Genomic DNA, 14,572 nt, shown 5'->3' on the forward strand with positions numbered 1-14,572 from the left:
GGGATACACTTTTCTTGGAAACGCAGGAAATCAAGCTGGTTTGTACCAATAAAGCACAACTTTCACCTTTCAGCAAAGTGGAAACTCTTGAAGTATGAGTGGTCAGCTCATTTATATTTCAATCACCAGCTCTCTGCAATAATCCTCTGTAATTTCGGATGTTGTCACAGTGGTGCTTAGAAATGAGATTGTTCCTAAGGTTTTGGAGTAGATCTGTAGCTCGGGTTGTGGGTGTTGAGGTTGGTTGGCTCACCGAGCTGGTTTGTTGTTCCGCAGACGTTACCAAGCACGGTAATGAAACGTCTGCAGAACAACAAACCAGCTCGGCGAAACAACCAACCTCAACACCCACAACCCGAGCTACAGATCTACTCCAAAACCTTAGAGATCTACGGGCACAACACGCTCAAACTGGCAAGGAAATGGGAAAACTACGCTAAAGCTGCACTGAGGATGTTATCAAGCACGGTCACGAAACGTCTGCGGAACAACAAACCAGCTCAGCGAGCCAACCATCCTCAAATGAGATTGTACATAGTTCCAGGAACATTACCACTGCACGATAAGAATCCTCAGGAAATGAAATCATACCGTTTTAAAAGCCAACTCTGGTTGAAGTTTGGACCAGTGTGCCAAATAAGCAACAACCAACTAAAAAATACATGGCTCACTAATTTAACTGTTTAGTTAGCTCGTTCACATGAGATTACTATTCCACTTTTCAAGAATGCTTTCCACCAGAGATGTTGGCTGGAATTTTACCAATCACAGAACAAGTTTAACCCATGCCTGCTTGTGCTTTCAAGGCCCAACTGACCTGACTGATTATACAGCGAGAACACTCTTCATGTTATCATCTTACAACACCTACAAAATCAGCTGTATCAACTGTAGGGTCTGTGCTTTTTCAATTCATCAGCTATATTGCTTTTCCTCTTTATAGATCAACCTGGATGTCAATTTCTGTGAGTAATGCCCCAGCTGAGCTGCTAAGCGCTGTTCATAAGATTTAAATTCAGTTTGAGCTTATTTGTTATCACCAAATTATTTGGTACTAAATTGGCTACTCATCACTGCCAGCAGGTAGCCATTGTTGCTATGTCCGTGTGTATGGCAAAATTGCCTAAGGATGGGAATGCATTGGCCTTTCTTATATCCTATGCATTCCCACCTCCAACTCCATCTCTGCAAGTCTCAGAAGACACATTGCATCAGGTTATAGTCCAACAGGATTATTTGAAATCACATGCTTTCAGAGCATAGTCCCTTCGTCAGGTGAAGTGAGAGCGAAGCACACAGAACAGAGAATTTATGGGCAGACAGATCAAGCGCAGAGAGATCAAAAGATCATACAAGTGGTGTGAGTGGAGTGTCAAATAATAAGTCCCTGCAGGTTATCCGAAGTGCTAGATGGTGTGAATAAAGTGTCAATAGCAGAACAACAAGCGAAGGGATGACCTATAATCCGATTAAATGAGGCAGAGAGATAATTACAAAAAATTAAAAATAAGGTGGTGCTGGAGACAAACCAAATGACTGGGACATGATAGGTATAACAGTTGCATGCCCCATCCATGAAGACAGCCTCAACTGTGATCTTGGGGTCATGTGGCACTACATGTGACCCAGCATACTGTTCTGTATCTGTAAAATCTTCCTTACTGTCCTGTTTTGTCACCATCACCTGGAAAAATTGTTATGATCTCTCTGTCTTAATTAGTTTGTACAGTTTTGGATTATTTATTACTTTGGTTAGACCCTCGTCATGCAACTGTTATACTTATCATGTTATTCATTATTTGACAATCCACTCACATCACTTGTATGATCTTTTGATCTCTCTGCCCATAAATTCTGTGTTCTGTGTGCTTTGCTATCACTTTACCTGACAAAGGGGCTACGTACTGAAAGCTTGTGATTTCAAATAAACCTGTTGGACTATAACCTGGTGTCGTGTAAATTCTGCGTTTGTCCTTTCCAGTCTAACACTGGCACCTCCAAATCAGATCTCAGAACAGTCAGCCTTATGTATTTATGACATCTCTGGGTATTTACTGATTTTAAAAAACCCAAAAGAACTGTGGATGCTGTAAATCAGGAACAAAAACAAAGTTGCTGGAAAAGCTCAGCAGGTCTGGCAGCATCTGTGAAGGAAAAAACACAGTTAAAGTTTCCGGTCTGGTGACCCTTTCTCAGAACGATGGTGCCAGACCTGCTGAGCTTTTCCAGAAACTTTGTTTTTGTTCCTGTATTTATTGATTTTATGTAGCTCATTCTCCAGCTGCTTTAAATGAAATTGAATATCATCTGATTTCGATGCTTCACCACTCAAAGTACTTGCCCTCCACTGTATTTTGTCGAATGCTATGTGCTGTGCTAGTACTTTGATTATTTGCATGTTTGAAGCTCTGTCAAGTAATGCTACCTCCAATTTACTCGGAAAGTCAATTAACTTGGTGTTGAAAATTCCTTTAAAATTGTCAGGGATAATTCTGTTCGATCAACAAGCATACTCATTGACTTAATGACTACTGCCCAGTGGCTCTGACCTCCATAATCTTAAGGTGCTTCGAGAGGCAGGTCATGGCCCACATCAACTTAAGCCTCCCAGCCTGCCTCAATCCCCTGCAATTTGCCTTCTGATCCAATAGGTCCACAGCAGATGCCATTTCCCTAGACCTGCACTCATCCCTGGAACATCTGGACAACAAGGACACCTATATCAGACTCCTGTATTTGCATAGAATTTGTAGGAATGAGTCTGTAAAGGAAACTTAGAAGGAAAACATCACAAATCAGATTGTACAACTAAGAGACCAGATATAGACATTGCTGTGACTGTAGAATAGGTAAATAGGATAAATGAGAGATATGAAGGGTTTTTATCTAAAGGGAAGATATCCCTTTTTCTGCAAAGGAAGCATACAAGACCATAACTTTTCCAAAGGATACATGGGCAACTCAAACTCTCTTGATGGAGAAGGATCTAGTTTTCTCTCCAGAAAGTTCAATGAAAGTCAATGCATTGGTATATAGGATATGTGAAGAGTGTATCTCAGTTCCATTGTACAATGAGAATATGTCTTGTTTCCTAGATGAGTGGTATTTGGGCTGTTGAGAAATTATCTGTGGATGAAGTTGACTTACACATAGGAATAATTTGTCGAGAGTGAAAGTCATAGCTATGTCAATAATCACAGAAAGTCTAGTTGAGGCTAAAGAGACCAAACAGTTGCAGGAAAGTTTCTGGGTATTTTTCCATCGTGAATAACGACCAGAGCAATGGCTAAACAAAATCCTTCACCAGAGGGCATAGTAATACTGCAACAGTATATTTGGGCAGCTGTAAAGACCATGTCTCTTTATTCTTGTGCTTTTTAAAAGCTATGGGCTGTAATGATAGAGAACTGTTCAAAGCCAGAGATTTATAAGGATGGCTGCATGTTTTGAAAGTAAGGAATTTGATTCCTGTTGTGAACTCTGTATAGCTGTGGTTTGCAGCAATGTATAGATGAACTGGAATGAGGGGTTGTTTACAAGTTAAGCTGATTGGTTTGTAGGCTAGCGACTAATTATCAATGACAAAAGTCCTCTGTGCCAACAACAAAGTGATTAGTTGCCATTTATCTGCAAATTTGGCTGTGAACAAAGCAAAGAGAAACTAGTTGGACCTGAAGAGAAATCAGCAGGTTTGCAACAGCCACCTCTGCAATAATCCACTTTAACTCTGAAGAAAACCATGCTGCAAGTTTTGACTTTGCATGCCAGGGCCTGGGTTCGATTCTACCCTTGGAGTTTGCACATTCTCCCCGTGTCTGTGTGGGTTTCCTCCCACAGTCCAAAGATGTGTAGGTTAGGTGGATTAGCCATGGGAAATGCAGGGTTATGGGGATAAGTAGGGGGTGTTCCTGGCAGGGATGCTCTTTGGAGGTTGGTGTGGAGTCAATGGGCTGAATGGCCTGCTCTCACATTGTAGGGATTCTATGGCGTTCATATTATTGTCATAAATAGTGATTCTTGTTAAGTATGGAAACCTGCTACCCAAGTAAATCATAACAACAAAAAATAGGTAAATCAGTCTGCTCTGGTATTCATGCTCCACACAAATCTCCTATTTCATCTACCTTTTCAAAACCATTTAACATACTTCTTTTTTTCGATATCAAGTGCTCGCCAAGTTATCAAAATGGCAAGAAAATTGAACTCATAGTTGAGGTGACAGTGAGTGATATTGACTGTCCTTTGTAAACTTGACATCAACAGAAATCTGTGGCCATTCTCCACTGATTAGAGTCACATCAAGCTCAAAGAAAGACAGTTGTGCTTGTTGGGAGTCATTCATTTTAGCTCAAGACATCACTGCTAGAGTTCCTCAGAGGAGGAATTTTCTAATCAGTCTGCTCAGAGTTGTTATTACAAATTTCTGGAGTAAGTGGGACTTCAACTGCTGGCTCAGAGGCAGGGACATTACTATTGTATCACAAGGGTCCTTTCCTATTTATATGTGGATAAATATTTTTAACCAAGATGTTCTGTGGGTGGCATGGTGGCTCAGTGATTAGCACTGCTGCTTCCCAGTGCCAGAGACCCAGGTTTGATTCCACACGGTCTGTGTGGAGTTTGCATATTCTCACTGTCTGTGTGGGTTTCCTCCAGGTGCTCTGGTTTCCTTCGACAGTCCAAAGATGTGCAGGTTAGTTGGACCACCCATGCTAAATTTCCCATAACGTTCAGGGATGTGATTAACCTTGAGAAATGCAAGGACACAGAGACGTGTAACCACAGATAGGAGTTGGGTCTGGATGGGATACTCTTCAGTGGGTCAGTGTAAATTTCATGGGCTGAATGGCCTGTTTCCACACTGTAGGGATTCTGTGATATGCTATGACACACCTCCAGGTGGGATTTGAACCCAGGTCTCCTAGCCCAGTGGTAGGGAAACTACCACTGATTCTAACACAAGAGCTCGAATTCCTCAAAGTGGATATTTTCTAATTAACCTGTCCAGAGCTGTTATTTTGTATCATTGAAGACGCTGGATTTGAACCCTGGCCTCCTGAGTCAGGTAGGGACACTGCCACTATATTACAGCAACCCGAATTCCTCAGAGCAGTGTTGTAGGCCCAATTATTTTCTGCAGCTTTACCAATGTCCACACAAGATCAGAATGGGGAAGTTCACTGATTGCACTGTATTCATTTCCAATGGTAAGTCATCACGTAATGAAGCAAAACCATCCTGAGACATGGGCAGGCAAGCGAGAAGTAATATTAATACCATGTGCCAGATAATGACTATCTCTACCACTATCGCCCAGAACAAAGCAGCCAGCTTAGTATCTCATTACCAACATGTGCATCATGGCTGCAGTATGTGCTAGCAACAAATGCACTGCAACCATTCAATAGCATCATTACTGCACCTTCCAGAAACTCAACCCCTGTCATCTAGATGGACAAGAAAAGCAAACAAAGGGAACACCACCATCTGCAAGTTTGCCTAGAAGGCATGCACCATTTTGACTTGGAAGTGTATTATTATCGGCTCATTGGCACTGCTTTAAAATGCTAAAAACTCTAATATTCTCCAGAAGGATTGCAAAGGTTTAAAGAGACGGATCATCAAGGGATTTGGGATGAGGAGTAAATTCTGGCCTTACTACTGCCACCTGCAAACCTTGAATGGATAAAGAAAATTTCCAGTACACATTTAAAATTCGCAATTTGCTGCCTAAGAACCACTTGCTGTCTGTTAACTGCAAGAAACTGTAACTAATGTTTGAATTGTTTTCAACAGCATGAAATTGCTGCACTGTCAATATAGGTATGGACTAAACTTGTCACAAAAGCTTGTTCACTTCAGTCTAAGGATGCTTTTAATGGCATGGTAAGTCTTAATTACTGCTACATAATCTCTTCAGCACTGTCTTTGTTTACAAATGTTCAACTTTTGATTATTATTTGAAATCTTTAATTTTTCTTTTTGTTACTTTTATTTCCCTGTGTTAATCCAATCTTTCCATTATTTGTTCTTGTTTGTATTGAATTCTATATTCTAACTACATGTATTGGTTCACTCTGTGTAGTTCATTCACAATATAATCAGAGTGTTTTTATGGAAATTCACAGTCATTTGCTCTGTTTATACAGATCCCATTTTCCTTATACTGGATGCTGATTCATTGGAAGTTGGCTTGAAACTGAAATTCATTGGCTGGCAGCAACTTATACAGAAGCACTCAAATGGTCTATGGGGAAATGTAAGTTGAACGAATGTTGTTGGCAGATAAATCTGTCCCAATATATTTTTTAATCAAATAAAAGGGTGGTCAGAAATTTAGGATTGTTGTCTTTAACTGACAGAGCTGAAGTATAATGACGAAAAAATGCTATGGCCTGAAGACTTTTTTTTAAACATACCTGAGCTGGATCTTTTGAGCTTTTTCAGTTGCGGATCTGTTGTTTTAATGAGACTTGGTGAGGATCTTGGACCTTCTTTTAATTCTTTATCGGAACCATTCAGTTCAATATTGCTTGATTCAGATCCTGAAAGAAATATATCAAATTAACTTTATTTTACTACATCAATATTTTAAACATCTACCTTTAACATTTCAGCCCTTAATTGTAAAATTGGTTGGGAATTTATAGCATCATCTCCAGTATGTTAGGACACTATTTCTAAGGCACAAAGTTTTTGTTATTTATGAAGGATTCCTATTTACAATGTTTTATTCGACATTTTCAGAACTACCTGTATTATTTTTGTCAATTCTAAAGAAAACCATTAGCAGTTACATAATTGCTGCAAATTAACCCATTAGAAATGATTTGTTTCAGGACAAGTAATTCATTGATAGCTGGCTGGTTCTAACAGGATGATTTTATTTGGCAGCTTTTTTATTCCCAAGTGGCAGATATTTTTAGATGAACTGGCGTTCACACAGAATAATTTTGTGTCTGTATTTTTTTAGGCTGATATATAAAGAGACTTCAAGATACAAAAAGAAATCATTTATTCCACTGCCTTCTGCACTCGTATCTATAGTATATTGATTGCTCTTAGCAACTGGCATCTAAGTAGTGAAGAATATTCAAAAATTAATTGTATGAGCATATATAGAATGATTTCTCATTCTCATTTAGTGTTTACTAAATATTCATTTTATCAGTGTGATGCTCATTTAACTTCTTGGTCGTGAGTAGAATCCTGGTGACCTCTTTCTCCACACTGTTAGTAATGTGTCCCATTTATAGTATCAAAACATTTCCCTTTGGTTTGCGAGCCTGCTGAGTACTATTTGAAAGTTTGCAACCGCACATCATTGATTCAGATTTCACCTAATATAGATCAAGCCATCTCTCTTCTACAAACCAAACTCTTGAAAAGTTGACAGCATACATAATCACATGCAAAATCATGAAATGAAATGCACAGAACACCTGATGATGAAGTATTAAGTATGATAGTTCATATTGTTTTCTGAACACTAGATGGCCCTTCGATGGGAGTAAACCCATTTCGATTGTCATAACTGAATGCTTTCTCCCACATTGTGTTTTGCTTATGCTTGATGAAATATCCAAGAAGGTCCAGAAATAATATCAATTAGCTATTACAACATTATTTGAATGGTTATTCTGACATAACAGTTAATACTAATTTCTAGTTCTCCAGAAAATTAAGTTCTAACAAATAAGGATATGTTTGGTGCTGTCTTACAATAGATAACTTGTATTTTGTTTACAAAAACTAATAGAGAGTGTTATGCTCAAGATTTGCTTTGTTTGTCAGAACTGTGAGATTCTAGATTCGAATTATTATTAATTTTGCAGGAGGTAGATCATTTTATAAATGTATTTATTTTATTCATTGTCAAAACTATTTAGCTTATAGTCTGTAAAATGTGATCACATGTATTAATAAGGTGATGGGCTGTATTTCTAAATAAGTAGGTGTTTGCAATTTTGAGTTTTCAATGTAACACATTATGAAGATTATTTGAGATAATCACAGCCAAAGTAACTTTTTCAGAATAGTAACGACAACATGATTGAAGAACAGCAAAGTGTGGTTCTATAATTGTGCTAATTTGAAAAATTAAAAATGAATGGTGGGTCGAGGGGGTCAGGTCAGGTCTGGTAATGGTGGTGATGAGGGGGTGTTTGGGTCAAAGTAGGTAAGATGTGTGCCGCCTCTGGTGGGAAAAGATTAAGATCCGTTCCCGGGGCTTTGGAAGAGGTGGCTTGTTGGCTTGACTCCTGCAGAGGTGATTGGTAGTCACAGGAGGGGACGGTGTGCTATTGAATCAGATCATGGAGTGTGTCCGATCGTGGTTGGGAGTGGGGTGAATGTCAGGTCAGGTCCCTGGTTTGGTGGAAGGGTTTTGAGGGGATGATGAGTCATGCCCTGGGGTTGGGGTATATGTTGTCTGGTCAGATTGAGTCCTAGGATTTGAGAAAAGTACACTCACACATCATGTGACTCACTTAAGATCCAAGATATTTTCAAATCAAGCTCCTCAAAGATGTTATTACACATCATTGGAGAAGGTGAGACATGAACCTGGGCCTCCTGGTTCAGAAGTAGAGACACTACACTGTGCCACAAAGGCCCCACATAAGGCCAAAAGGTAGACACAGAATTTGTAACAGGTGTTGAATGCTGTCAATGGCTCAATTTCCTCAGCAAGCTTAAAATTTCAGAAATCATTTCTAGCATTTAGTAATCCAGTTTACTGCAACCTTGTCCTTCCATTGCTGATGTGATCTCTCCCGATGTTGGAAGAGGGCAGCGATTGGTTAAAATCTTCGGAATCCAGGCAAATTTGTAGGTATTCATTTGGTTGGTATCTTTATTTCCAAAATAGAATTTACTGCATTCAAAGTGTGTCGGGCAAACACTTCTTTTCTTCTACTTCCTAGTGCTCTGTTTCAATTCGTCCTTTTTGTGGGGGATGAATCACTGGTTTCATTACTGGGTCAGTGGTAATGTGATACTCAAAATCATCAAAGCATTCAACCATTTCATCAAAACACGCTGGGTAAACTTGTACAAGATCATCCTTGCTTTTTCTTGGAGGACACTTTTCAATGGTAAAACTACCTTCAACTTTCAGTGCTCATCTCACAGTTTACTAAGAAAGCTGCAGCTCTCCTCAACTGCTCAACTTCAGGATAGCAGGACCACAGAGGTTTCAGTGATGTAGAACATACAGTACAGTTAACAGATTTTCCTTTGTATGTCCCCCTGAGTTGGGTGGTTCATAGCTATTGAATTTCATTTCTCCCATGTATGCCTTTAGCATGATGTTTTTCAGTTTCAGCACCATTTCTCGGGTATTTCTTTACAAATTTTCAAGAAAGATATGGTATAGTCTGAGTGGGATAATGTTATTCTTGTGCTCTGGTACCAACCTTTGGTTTCTGAATAATAGTTGTGGGCTTATGTCTCGCCCTCTTCCTAATCTCAATCGGTGTGTGAATTTTCTTCTTCTGGGAACCGTCTCATGCAGGTATTTCATACAGTTATATGGTTTCTGTATTATTAAACATATTGTCACCTTACAGGGCACAGGCTGTTTTTACTTTGCATTTGTCTTGTTGCTCTATCTTTGATAAATGGTTTACCATCTTAGAATCATAGAATCCCTACAGTAGGGAAGCAGGCCATTCAGCCCATCAAGTCCACAGCAACCCTCCAAAAATCATCCCACCCAGATCTTCTTCCTTTGTTCTACCCATCTTTTCCCATTATTTAGCTTTCCACAAGCTCTGTAGCTTGATAAATATGTGGAACATTTCCTGTTTTTTACTGTGAATTCGTGTAATTTCCCAGAGAGCATTCACATTCTTTTATTTGCATGATGTATGTCCTTTTTCATCAACCGTGCTGGTCACTTGGATAACAGTGTCTTTATTTGGTAGTTGTTCCATGGCTTTGTGTGCCCTGGCAGTGTCTATAGTCTGCGATATTGTGAGTTTGTCCTTTCCAATTTTTTTTATATTTCAGGTTGTGCAGGGCCCTCAATGATTTTATCAAGCAGCTTTTCATTTCTGTCCTTGAATTTACATTTTATAGCTGAATTTTTCAACATTGTGAAATTTTCAAAAGCTCTCAAGTTTCCTCCTGTGGGCTATGAAATTCGTTTAGCGGACCTGATAATTTGGCTTCGGCCAGAGCTGGGTGGCAAACTTTACAGAATTTTGTCTGGGTTTTCATTTTTGTCAGCATTCAGCTCCTAGATGTTAAACAAATTTAACTCTTTCTCTCCTGCTCACAAAAGGCTGTAGCAGTGGGTCCTTTCCTCTGCACCAGTGTTTTCTAGAAAATTACTACATGTCAGCCCACACTAATTTAAACCTCTCAAATGCCTTTGTGGCTTTATCAGCTTCCCAAATCATACTGACCTAAAGGTGTGTAAAGATTGCTAGAGTGCCCATTTTGTTTACGTAAGATTCACTCAATTTCTCTTTCTCTCTCTCATACAAATCAGGAGTTGATATTTCAAACTAAATCAATGTTTAAAATGTTTTGAGATTCCCCACCCTGATAGAAAATTATTGCCACCATGTTGTGTCCTCAGATTCCCACAAATGAGAAACAATTCACACTTTAGACTCACAAGGTTGGAGCTTCATTCAGTGTAGTTCATGATGCTATCCATAAGGCTTGTTTCAGTGGTGAGTTTCATGGCTACCAAAGACTGCATACAACCCATTTGGTCAAAGGACATTAGTGAAGAAAACCTAACCTTACCCGACCTGGTCTACACTTGACTCCAGACCCACTGTCATGCAGCTGACTATTGAATACTCTCTGAAATGGTTTACTGAGCCCCTTAGTTCAAAGGAAAGAAATATACTTTCAAGCTATACAAAGAAGGAAATATACTTTTACTTTCTTTTTGGACTTTGATTTCTGAGAGACGTTGGGGTGTCTGGAAATCATTTTTACATATGAAGAATGAAGAATTCAAAATACCCTTGGGGGTTGTAGTTAGCACTATAACCAATCTCTTCTTAAAGCTTTGCTTCTTAAAAGTCACTTTACGTGAACAGTACAGGAATCATAACAGACTTTAACTCTTGATGTTTCAGTAATTACTGCTGAACACAACTCCCAGAACTCACGAGGTTATAACACTTCTTTTTAATGTAGAATAAAACCCAGAATATCCAAACAATTCAATTGTCTGTTTTCTCATATCCATTTAAAATAAATATTCCCAACACAGGGTAGAAAAAAAAGAGAAGTCCAGAGTGGCTTAGAATGTGGTAAAAGCTCCAGAAACAGAAGACTTTAAGGCATCACTGAGGAAGGCAGACTACAAGAATGTTGAGAACATGCATTTAAGGAACACGTTATGGAATAAGTGACCTGTTTAGCAGTTTGTTTAGTTAATATCTATTCATGAGTCTTAAAGGAATAATATTGAGTAAATGTAGATGTTTGCCACAAAGAATGGCATGCTGTAATTGGTTTCTGAACAAGGAACTTTAAAGCAGAAATAGAGTTACTCTTCACTGAGGTTTGAGTATCTGTAAGAGCATTGTTGAGTGTAAAAGGGCTGAGTCTTAATTTCTGATGTTTGTAATATTGTTTCAAATACAGTAAAATAATTTGTTTTCATTTCTTTTTGTGTGTAATAACTTTAAAATCCCTTTGGTTAAAAATAAATTAACAGCCTCTTGTGAATATGTCCAGTGACTGACTGCCAAGGTAAGTAAATTGGAAAAACAAAACTAATGATATATTAAATGATGTTTCATTCTGCAATATAACTTGTCCAATATTACCATCAGCTGGAATCATAATAGGATACTGACTTATTCAGGTTTTTAAATTAATTCTGTAGCTCTTTCATAGATTTGCTAGTGACAGTAGGGAAAAAATTCCAATTCAATTCCCTGTCTTTTCAATTTCACAGCAGCAGGGAGTGGAAAATGCACAGCCATTTTGAGTCTCCCAATAATTTAAAGTTGCAGACACCTTTTTTTGTTAGATAACAAGGTGTAGAGCTGGATGAACACAGCAGGCCGAGCAGCATCATAGCAGCAGGAAGGCTGACGTTTCGGTTGTTAATTGGTTTCTTGCTGTCTCTTACAATAGCTGATCATTTGCAGCCCTGAAAATCCATACATTTTTAGTTGCACCATTCTTGATACCCTAGTCCAAATGGTATGTATTTTAATGGCTGGCACAGATTGTTCACAAAGGCACTTAGGACAGAAGCAAATGTCATATGATGATGGCAAGCAAGCCAGTATAGTAAGAATATCTTCAAACATGGTTGGGGAAAGTTGGAGAGATAAATTGTTGCTTGGCCTCTGACTGCAGTGCAGCAGGAAAAGTAGCAGCTAGGATGTGCATCTACATAACAAGTAGGTTCTAGGTCTTTTTAAATGATGTAACAATACTGTATAATAGTACGACTCCTCTTTTCTTAATCCTGTCCTGTCCCTGGTCATGATAACAGTCCATAGAACTTAACCATAGGTAAAGCTGTACCCACTTCTCAGAAGCTGTTCTTGCAGATTGGTGAATGTGGGCACAACACTGCTGAAATGTGGCATTATCAGAGGGAGAAATTAAGAAGCCCAGGATTGAGTTGTCAGAATGGCAAAAACATTACTAGAAATGTATTTTCCAAACTGCAGAAATTCTGGTCAAATACACAAGACCTTTTCGGCCCTGATTTCTTTTCATTTCATGTGTTTCTGCTGATGCTGCACTTTGTAATTCTTAGTTATAGTGTCATCATTGCAGATGCAAATGCCTGACACCCAGATCTGCCACATTTTTGACTTTCATTACTATTCAATGATATAAAGACACATGGAACTTGGCATGGAGGTTGGCTTTGGATTGTGGGAATATCTGAAAAGTATAAGCTAAGGAATAATGGACAACAGGCAGAAACAGCTCCTGTCTGACTTCTGTGATGCTAATTCTTACCCCATTTATGTGCCCTAAAGGTATCAAAAAAATTCACGTATAATCTGGATTCTAGAGAAGATGCCTCTTGCAGGAATGGCCTTTGATGCTAAACTTAAGTGTAGTACAATAATGGCCTTTTTACTGCCTAGAGGATAATGAATAATTATCAGACCTGTTAAACTTTGAAGTCATTTGTGTCCAAATCTGTAGTATGTCCTCAAAAAAACATATTAAAATCCAATAAGTAGTAACGTTGTGTGTTGCACAGGATATCACAAATTGCACAGTAACACTCTCTTCGTTCAGTGCAGGAATTTGATGCACATCTGCAGTGTGGTAATGGGTGTTATATTGCTGGCTGATAAGCTTCAGAAAGCATTTGAGGATGCAAGGTCATAGTCCAAAACCACCACTACACTTTCCAATGGTTTTAGGTCCATCTGAAACCTTCCTAAGATGATGAAATGAGTTAGTCATGATGAGACCCTTGTTAAGAAGCAACTGTGCATACAATATTCATTGCATCATAAATTTTTTTTAAGTAGCCATTTCATCCGCCATGCATGTGGAAGAAACTAGGTTCAGAATCTTAAGTCAGCAATAAAAATATTGCAGTTTAAAAATCTTGTTTGCTATGGTGCCATAGAAAAGTGAATTAACTATTCAATTGACAACCAAGTAAAACTTGATTAATATGGCAACTGATGGACCATTTTACATCTTTAATAAGAATTGTGGAGATTAGACAATTCTGCCTGCAATTTTCTGAGCAGCCATATGCTGCATTCCAGAGTACTTCTGTGCAGTTGCAATAACAGTTCAGGAGACATAACAAGAACTTATATGGTGCCTTTAATGCAATGAAACAGCCTAAGGCACTATAGGACAGTATTGCAAGGGATCAAAATTTAAAAGTTTGAAAGGAGTAAATTACTTCAACAGTTAATAGAATTTAAAAAGTGTTATGATTGAATTTGAGAAATGCATGGCTGCTCTAGTCCCATTACTGTATGGGTCATAACATAAAATTCAAATGCTTTCCACCAAGATGACAACTTTTAAATGAACAACAAGACCTATCAACTTAGTTCCTTTATTTATACAATTACTTATCAGAACAAAACTTAATAAAATGTAATAATTGGTTAACATTGACAGTTAGTAATACTGAAGTATAAATGCTTAACCATGTAAATATTTTCAAAACACATATGCAAAAACAAACACAAACTCTTCAGGAAAAGAGAATCAAAAAACAGATTTCTCCACTGACATTAACTTCTTGGAAAAAAATTATTTGAGCCAATGGTTTATTCTTAAAAGCAACAGTATAAAGCATAGGAAGTTCCGTGGACTGTTGCTATTAATGTTCTAGCATATGATAAAATCACAATTATCCCTGAAGTCTTGCAAACATATGTTTCTTTGATCAGTTTTTCAAAGTAATAAATAGGTTTCACTTTGAACTCAAGAGGCAGTCTGGGGTTCTTTCAGAAATGAGACACCTCAGCTAGGTGTTAAAATTGTTTCAGAGATAGTAGGAACTGCAGATGCTGGAGAATCTGAGATAACAAGGTGTAGAGCTGGATGAACACAGTAGGCCAAGCAGCATCAGAGGAGCAGGAAGGCTGAC

General features: G+C 38.4%; 1 protein-coding gene across 1 annotated transcript in view; it reads right to left on the reverse strand.

Moving 5' to 3' along the window:
* The window catches only part of LOC109911668 (ASXL transcriptional regulator 3), a 269,254-nt gene that overhangs the window by 105,499 nt on the left and 149,183 nt on the right, over window positions 1-14,572 (reverse strand). The window contains exon 8 of the mRNA XM_048596328.1: window positions 6,420-6,545. Coding sequence (XP_048452285.1) covers window positions 6,420-6,545 — 126 coding nt within the window. The remainder of the gene's footprint in view (window positions 1-6,419; window positions 6,546-14,572) is intronic.

Source organism: Rhincodon typus, chromosome 4 (genome assembly GCF_021869965.1).
Source record: "Rhincodon typus isolate 14 chromosome 4, sRhiTyp1.1, whole genome shotgun sequence".
Lineage (NCBI taxonomy): Eukaryota > Metazoa > Chordata > Chondrichthyes > Orectolobiformes > Rhincodontidae > Rhincodon > Rhincodon typus.